Genomic DNA, 9,182 nt, shown 5'->3' with positions numbered 1-9,182 from the left:
CAGTCGTACTCTCAAATGCGGTGGATTCCTTTTGCCCCCACGGAGCACTAATATAAAAATAATCTGGGTGTGATCTCCAGAGAACTGCCCATTCCATTGCCCCTCGCACGCCCCTCTCTACCATTTTCCCCATTCAACATTGAAGGCCTTGAGATTCCCCTTGGGAAACCTTTGATCTAATTCATCTCCCTCTGGATCCACATTCAGCCTGAGACCTGAGTACATTTAAGATGATATCACGAGATTCTTGAGCGATTGAGGAAAGCTGGGGAGCCTCTCTTAACTCCAGGGGGGACCTCATACATAACATGTGACATGTGAAACTTGTCACAGGACTGGCCCTGCCTGCTGACCTTTCTCTTTTCTGTGACAGACGTTGGCCTGCTCTTCCTTCATGAAGCTGGAGCTTCCCCCACAACTTACATTTGGGACGTCTGTTTCCTGTGGACATAGAAGATAGAGACACCAACCAGCAGCAGCAGCAGCAGTTTGAAGCCCATGAGGAGACCTCCAAGGAGGGAGAAAGGAGCCAACAGCGTTGAGACTGGAAATCAACCCACAAAGTGAATTATTATAGAGAAGGCACTCTGGAGACCAGTTGCAATACTCCTAGCTACCTCTGAGCTTCCTGTTTCCACTGATGATTTACAGCCTTTGAACCAGAGTTCTACCTGTCCTCATCCTCATGACCTTAGCAACAGCCAGGGGTCTTCCAAGAAGGAAGGGGTGAGGACAACATGGATTCAGTAGCCTTTAGTTGTGACGTGGGTTTACTTACTTGACACTTATGGCCCCACAGGACATGGATTATATCCCTAGTCTTATGAGGTTCAGAGCTTAGATAACTGGGACTCAAACAATGGGTCAAAAGATTAATGGAACTCAATCCTATTGAAATAGATCATTCTTGCTCTTTAGGGTAGCCCCCAAACACTGTTCTTGAGCAAAGGCAAGTTCAACCACTCACTATTTAGGAGATGTACGTGGACAGTGCAGGTAAAGGAAGGATAGATTTCAGTGTCTGAGTTATAAGGTTTTGTACCAGGGAGTTGAGGATGTCCTCAGTACAGCCTTCCCTAATGAATCCTAGTGATAAGTCAAAGAAACAGAGTGCCGTGCTTGGGATGCTCCTCAAACATGATCTAGTCCACATTGTCCAAGAGCAGATGTCACCTGCTCTCTTTCTATTAGATATAGAAATTTGAGGCTAGAGAAACTTATTTTTGTATTTTTAGAATTTTTTTAAAATGAAAGGGAGATTGGGTTTGTTCTCAAATGGTTCTTATTAAATACAGGGCCATGATCTGGAAGTAGCAGGACCCTGAGAGGAATCCCAGGGTGTTGAAACAGACATTAGAATTATAGTGGAAAGATGGGCTGGCTGGGTCCAAATAGAAGGGTCTCAGAAGAAAGGCCTAGTGATTGGATCCCACCAGGTAGCAGCCAGGAGCACTCTCTGCAGCAGAGCTGTAATCCGCAGTGCATGGGGTCTCCATGAGCTAGAATTGACTCAAAAGCAACTAATTTTGTTATACATTTGTTGTTAGGTGCTGTCGAGTTGGGTACCATCCCTAATGACCTTGTGAACAACAGATCTGAACCCTGTCCCATCCTGTGCCATCTTCACTCTTCCTGACACATTAGAGGCCATTGCAGCAGTCACCATGTCACTCCATCTGGTCTTGGGCCTTCCTTTCCTTTACCGACTTCTACCTTTCTGAACACCATGTCCCTCTCCAAGGAATAGTCTCTCCTAGCAACATCCCTGAAGTATGTGAGGTGAAGTCGCATCCTCCTTGCCTCCAAAGAACACTCTGACTGTGCCCTCTCCAAGACTTAGGAGAAATGGCTGGTTTATACTTAGAGACCCTGAAATGCAGATAGAGACAGGTTGAATACTGCACACAAAAATCCTCAAATGACTAAGCACAGTGGCATAGAGCTATTTAGCTCCAAATATGCTTCTAAAATCACCACAAAAAAACAGGAATGAAAGAGTATTCAATACAAAAACAAGGTTCCCAATACTATTAGCAAGAAAACACAAGCACAAAGTAAATAAGAGTTATAAAGAGGACCATTAGTATATATCCTAGTTCACAAGGTCACAGGCTTACAATTTTAAGTGTGGAGGATAATGACTAGTCAGAGTTAGGCAACCTCATCCTAAATGGCACAGATTTTTGTATCTAAACTGAATGGGGGGATGGGGTATCCAATTCATAGAGATCAATTCAGGACAAGCGTCTGGTCTGATGCTAATAGCAGGATGTCTTTAACATCTCGTGTAACTCCCTGAGTCTAGTTCCTGGTGTGTACAACTCTGAACCAAAATGTTCATTAAAACAGGGAGGAAGAGCATGCAGAAGTTGAAATATGTTTTTCTCAGTGCTGTGAAGTTCCTTTAGGTTTTCTTCTAGTGCAGATGATAAATTTCATATTTTGTGTTTCAAAATTTTCCCAGAATCTCTTTCTCCTTCCTTATAGAGGCCATGTTAATAGGTTGTAGAATTCTATTTTTATTAGGATTTTTTTTTCTCTTTTAGCACTTTACTGTTGCTATGAGCCCTCCTTCTTTCAATGACAAGTCACATGCCATTTCTGCTCATGTCTTCTTTCTCTTTGAGTGTGTGAACTTGAAAATTCATTGTAATGTACACAAGTTGGGTTAGAATTCTCTCAGCTTCTTGAATTTGTACATTCATTTCGCTTAACAGTTAGGGAAAATTTTCAGATAGTATTTCTTCAAGTGACCTTTATGTCCCACTTCTCATTCTCTCATAGGAAAATCACTTGTTTTGAAACTTTTTGCTCTGGGTTCTTCAGGTTAGATAATTTCTGTTTCTCGTATCGGCATCAGTTGATGTGGATTCTGGCTCCTCGTCATTTCATCTGTTGTTGTTGGCGGTGGTAAGTGCTGTAAGGTTGACTACAATTCATTGTGACCCTAAGAACAACTGATGGGAACCCTGTCCTATCTTCTGCCATCCTCACAATCTCGAACACACCCAAACTCTTTTCCACAGTCAGCATGTCAACCCACCTGGTCAAGGGTCTTCCTCTCTTTCGCCCCCTCTCTGCCTTTCCAAGCATGTTGTCCCTCTCCAAGGACTAACCTCTCCTGGAAACATGACCAAAGTATGTGAGACAAGTTTCATCATCTTTTCTTCAAGCAGCACTCTGGTTGCATGTTCTCCAAGACATATTTGTTTGTTCTTTTGACAGTCCTGGAGATCTTGATCACTCTTCTTCACCACCACAGTTTTAATCTTCTTTTATCACTTTTAGTTATTGTCCAGGTCTCAGGTGCATGGCAAGTGACTAAAAAGATGATGGTGTGAATCAGGCACACCTTTGTCCTCAAGGTGACATCATTACTCCTCAATGATTTAGAGAGGTGCCTGGCTGCAGGCTTGCCCAGTGCAATACACTGACCTCCTGACTGTTGGTACCAAGTGTATTGATTGATCCCATCTATGGACGCCAGCTGGTTTTCAATGGCAGAAGCAGATGGCCAGGCCTTTGTCCCAAGACACCTGTGGATGGGCTCAAACTGACAAGCTTCCTGCGAACAGCTGAGAATGCTCACTGCTCGCACCACACAGGGAACACCTTCACTTTACTCACTCTTGCTTCCATAGTTCCCATCTGGTCTTAAGGATAGCTAGTGAACTTTTTTGTGTTGTCTACGTTTTACTTATAGGATTAACTTCTGGTCTCTTAAGAATTGTTTTTATTCTTTGCTGGCATTATCTCTCCATTTATTAATTTCAAATAGTGTCCTTGTTATTGGCCATAGTTGTAATAATTGTATCAAGGTACATTTCTGCTAGTGCATGCATCACAGAAATGGCATCCACTAATTGCTTTTTTATGTTGAGTTTGATTTGAGACTTGGCTATAATATCCTCATAGATATTATAGTCAATTTGGAAGCAGGATTGGTATCCACTTCCTAAACAACATGCCTCTGGGAACTCTATGAACACTGATATATGACAATAGTTATAGAAAGGGTTCAGGTCTTTTGTTTATAGGGTCACTATGAGTCGTGCTCGACTCGATGTCAGTCAACAACAACAACAACAACAACAACAACATTATAGTCAAAGGCAAAGGGTAAGCCTTGACCATTAACCAAAAGGGCAGCAGACTGAATCCAACCTTCAGTGTTTCCACAGAAGAAAAACCTGACCATCTGTTCTCACAAAAATTACAGAGTACCTATCAACAAACGAATGGATAGAGAAGCTGTGGTATATTCACACAATGGAATACTCTGCTGCATTGAAAAACAAGGAACTCATGCAATATTATTCAAAATGGGTGAACCTGGGGGGCATTATGCTGAGTAAAATATCTCAGTCACAAAAGGACAAATACTGCATGGTGCCACTGTTGTAGAATGGGACTGACATCAGGGTTGGGGTGAGACTGAGAAAAGGTGGATAAATCATGTATACTGCATTGAAACAGATGAGGGAGAGAACAGTTTTAAAAGCCATATATGATTGGGTATTATGGTTATCACAAGAGTCCAGAATTAAGGTTGCATAGTGGAGTGTACTCGGGGCGGGGTGGGGCGGAGGGAATTGTATACCAATGAAGGAATTTTTCTTTTACTTTTCAAAGAGAAGAGCCAATTGGAGGGGAGGGGTGGGCAGGGAGAGAAATGCAACAATGAACGAATGGAAATCCAAAATCTCTCTAAATGTTCATTAAAATTAATAAAATTTAAAAAATTTACAGAGCAAAAATCTCATTGAGGAAGTTCTATTTGGTCACAGGAGGTTGACATGCATTAAGATGAACTTGTTTAAGTCTAACGTCAATGAGAGTCTGACAACCTAAAGACAAAACAGCAATGATCTTAACATTAAAATAATAAAAATAAAATTGGGATGCAATTTATTTAAAGGGCAGAGGAAGAGAAGTGGAGGGCTCACCAGAGGGTCTGTCTGTGTCCACGTCCTTCTCTGGGTCTGTGCGTGTCACGGTCAGCTGCTTGGTGACCGCTGGCTGCCCGTCATGCACAATGTGGCAGGTGAGCACCACATCCTCCCTGAGGGCAGATGACATCACCAGGATCCAGCTCTTCAGGTTATAGGTCCCATCCTTGTCCTCGGTGAGGATTGAGGCTGAATGCACTCGGGATACAATTCCATTCTCCAACCAGGTTAAGTTTAGATTCTCGGGGTAGAACTTCTTCACCTGGCAGGAGACATCCACCTCGTTCCCGTGATGTATCTGCATAATCTCCAAGGTGGGCGGAACTGAAAGAGCACAGAGCAGAATCGCTGACCTTAAGGAGCACACAGATCACAGAGGGGGCTTGAGAGCAGTGTGCAGCTCCATCGTGGCAAAGGAGTCACCAAGAGAGGGGCTAGGCATGCAGTGGGTGCTGAAACCATGTGCATCTTATTTACCTAATTACTGATGTCACCAGGCACAGTGACAGCACACAGCAGGGACTCAAAGAATGACAGCTTTTAGTAGGGAAATAGCAATAAAACCAACAGGTTCTAATTCTGAGCGTACTATTTGTAGCAAAATAAGTGACATCCCCAAGCGCACAGTAGCTCAGCATGTAGTCAATGCGCAATTATTGCTGCTGTTATTGGTAAAAGAAATGAAGTGACCTGGCTCTGTGCTTGGAACCTGGACGCTGTTCAGCTGAGTGCAGCTATTAATGTAACAGTCAGTAAGACTGTTGAGCAGCACGTTTGATGGAGGGTAGATGATGGTACAGGTGTTGGGAATTAGGTTGGTCAGCAGTGGGAAAACAGGGTGAGGGTCTGGGCTGGGTGTGAGTGTCATCTACCTCGGATGGTCTCAGACAAGTTGGCCGTCCCACGGAGAGAGCCCTGCAGGGTCATGTGGGCCACCTCACAGATGACCTGGCTGTGGACGTCATCCTGGGTCAGCATGACCTGGGCCGTGCTGGAGACGCTGTAGGAGACACTGTCGCCCGTCGGGACCACCTCTTCCTGGTGGATCAGGAGCTCATTCCCATTTTTTAACCACTTCAGGGCGACATCTCGGGGGGAGAAGCCATGGGACTGGCAGGTGAAGCTCACTCTGTGTCCAGGGGTGGTCCTCGTGGGGGGTCCCAATACCACAGGGGCAGAGGGTTTGGCTACAAGAAGGAACATTTATAACAGTCACCATGAGGACAAGTGTGGGACATCACTGTTCACACGCTTCCTGCAGATTATTCTCTAAGTCTGCTAACAATGTTGGAGGGAGGGGCTCCTCTCCTCATCTCACAGAATAGGACAGAGGTTCAGAGAGATGGAGGGACCTGGCGAGTCAGTGATTAGAGGGACAGACAGGGAGTTTTAGGCTGAGTCCAAGGCTGACCCTGGTGCCTTCACATGGGCTGCTGTCACCAGGTGTTGCCTTCCCCTGATTGGCCAGGTTGTTGTAGTTGTTAGGTGCCATATGTGGACTTAGACCCATAATGACCCTGTCTATGAACAGCAAATAAGAGCCCTGCCCTCTGTTGCGCCACCCTGACAATCTCTGAGACCCTCCAGCTCATCGTGGTAGTCACTCCTCATCCACCTCGCTCAGGGGCTTCCTCTTTTTCACAGACATGTCCTGATTGGCCAGGCCAGGTAGGGGGTGCTAGCTGGACAGGTTCATGGCTGGCCATCCTAAACCCTGCCTCCTTCTAAAGCAGGGACATCATGCTTGGAAAAGTGGGGGGACAGAGAGGGAGAGGAAGACCAAGTGAGTTGACACAGTGGCTGTAGCAATGGACTGGAGTGTGTTAGAGACTGTGAGGCTGGCGCAGAATAGGACAGGGTTCAACTCAATGTCACCTGATAACAAGAAGGGCAACAGAAACACAGGTCAGGTCCTAGAGGAGCAGGGAGAGAATCCCAGCCCCTTTCGCAGAGCTTAAGTGATAACCTATCCATTTGCCAGTATATTACCACGCTGCCTGAAGGTTTGATTTCAAGGTGAGGATCTCAGAGGCCCTTAAATTGTCCTTGAAAAATGACTTTCTACCACGGACTGTCAAAAGAACGAACAAATCTATCTCAGAAAAAGTGTAGCCAGAGTAGCCAGCCTTCCTTCAAAGAGCTGCTTCGAAGCTAAGATGATGAGACTTAGTCTCCGGTATTTTGGGCATGTTCCATTCCATTCTTCTCCCACAGTCTCAGGAGGGCCCAGGCCCTGGACAGGGATGCTATGCCTGGAAAAGCAGATGGAAGGGCCTGAACAGGAGGGATTGGCACGGTGACCATAGCAGTGTTCTCACGTACAGCAGAGCCTTCAAGAATGGGCAATGATGGACAAGGTCTCATTCTGTTGGGTATGGGGTTCCCAAGAATATCAACAACTGATGAACAGTGGTCAGAATGACTGACGTCACAGCAGTAATGGACCTGGAACTGGATCTGGGTTTTTGTCCTGATGCCATCACTTCCTCACCCTGCCATCTCCCAGCCTCCACCCCTCTATGAGTGAGGACTGAATTGAGGTGGGATGTCAGCCTGGCACAAAACACTACAAAGCAGATGAAAAGAAAGAACTGTCTAAAATCAATATGTTGTTTTTGTTGTTATGTGCCATCAAGTTTCCTGTGATTCATAGCTGCCCTATGTACAACAGCCCTAAGTCCTGCTCAATCCTGTGTCAATCTCACTGTCTCCGACACACCTACCCCTATTACCCCAGTAAAAGAATCAATCCAACTCATTGAGGCTCTTCATCTCCTGCGCTGTCCCTCCACCCTCCCAAGCATGATATCCAAGGACTGGTCCCTCCTTACAACATGTCCAAGTATGTCAGACAAAGCTTCAGAATCTTTGCCTCCAAGGAGCAGCCTGGCTTCACCCTCTCCAGGATGAACCTGCTCGTTTTCTTAGCAGTCCATGGTACCCTCAATACTCTTCTCCAACATCACAGCTCAAAGGCATTAATTCTCCTTCTATTCTCCCTAGTCATTGTCCAGCACTCTGACGCATTTGATTTCAAAGACCATAGCCTATATCAGGCACACCTTAGTCTCCAGACTGACATTGTTGCTCTTCAGTACTTTGGAGAGGTCTCTGACAGCAGACTTTCCCAGCACAATACATCTTTTAATTTCCTGGCTGCTGGTGCCAAGAATGTTGATTTTGGAGTCAAGTGAACTAAAGCTGTTAGCAGTCACAATCTCTTCACCATCTATCATGATGCTGCCAATTCGCCCAGTGGTGAGAATCTTTGTTTTCTTGATGTTGAGCCTCAATCTATATTGAAGACTGCAGTACTTGACCTTCTGCAGCAAGTGCTTCAGGTCCTTCTTAGTTTCAGCAAGCAGAGTTGTGTCATCTGCATAACACAGATTGGTGATGAATCTTCCTTCAATCCTGATGTCACATTTCTCTTCATGCAGCCCAGCCTCCTGGTTAATCTCTTCTGCATATACATTGAAAAGGAATAGAGATAGGACACATCACTGGCATACATCCTTCCCAATTTTACACCATGTATTGTTCCCTTCCTCTGTTCTGATGACTGCCTCCTTTCAGCCAAGATCCATCTAACATTAGCAATAATATCCCTAGTACCACAACGCTTTCTAAGTCCAGCCTACACTTCTGGCAGTTCTCTATTAATGTGCTGTTCCAGTTGCTTTTGGATAATCTTCAGTAGAATCTTGCTTACATGTGATATTAATGATATTGTTCAATAATTTCCACACTCTGTTGGATCACCTTTCTTTGAAATGGGAACAAATTTAGATCTCTTCCTGTCAGTTGGCCAAGTGGTTGTCCTCCAGATTTCTTGGCAGAACTAAGTGAGCACATCTAGGGCAGCATCTGTTAGTTGAAATATGTCTACTGGTATACTGTCAATTCCTGGGGCTTTATTTTTTGCCAATTCTTTCAAAGTAGCTTGAACTTTCTCCTTCATCACCACAGGCTCATGCTCATACATTGTTTCATTAAATTCTGTGTTCACCAATTCTTTTTTGTATAGTGACTCTGTATACTCTTTCCATCTTCTTTTTTTTGTACATATGCTTTTTTTAAAATTTTTATTAGTTTTAATGAACATTTACAGAGATTTTGGGTTTTCATTCATTCATTGTTGCACTGTTTTCTCTACCCTCCTCCCCAGTGGTTCTTCTTCCCCCCCACTTGAATGTCTGTTTTAATTGTCCAATTGACACAGTGTTTGTCAAA

General features: G+C 44.6%; 1 protein-coding gene across 1 annotated transcript in view; it reads right to left on the bottom strand.

Annotated features, from left to right (window-relative positions):
- Positions 1–419: 419 nt before the first annotated feature.
- LOC102859092 overlaps positions 420–9,182 on the bottom strand; it is a 22,923-nt gene continuing 14,160 nt past the window's right edge. The window contains exons 3-5 of the mRNA XM_006881671.1: positions 5,822–6,136; positions 4,947–5,273; positions 420–508 (exon numbers count right to left, since the gene is read on the bottom strand). Coding sequence (XP_006881733.1) covers positions 420–508; positions 4,947–5,273; positions 5,822–6,136 — 731 coding nt within the window. The remainder of the gene's footprint in view (positions 509–4,946; positions 5,274–5,821; positions 6,137–9,182) is intronic.

Source organism: Elephantulus edwardii, unplaced genomic scaffold (assembly GCF_000299155.1).
Source record: "Elephantulus edwardii isolate Elephantulus edwardi_28Jun2011 unplaced genomic scaffold, EleEdw1.0 scaffold00015, whole genome shotgun sequence".
In the NCBI taxonomy this organism is placed as follows: domain Eukaryota; kingdom Metazoa; phylum Chordata; class Mammalia; order Macroscelidea; family Macroscelididae; genus Elephantulus; species Elephantulus edwardii.
This window is presented reverse-complemented; position numbering and strand designations above follow the sequence as displayed.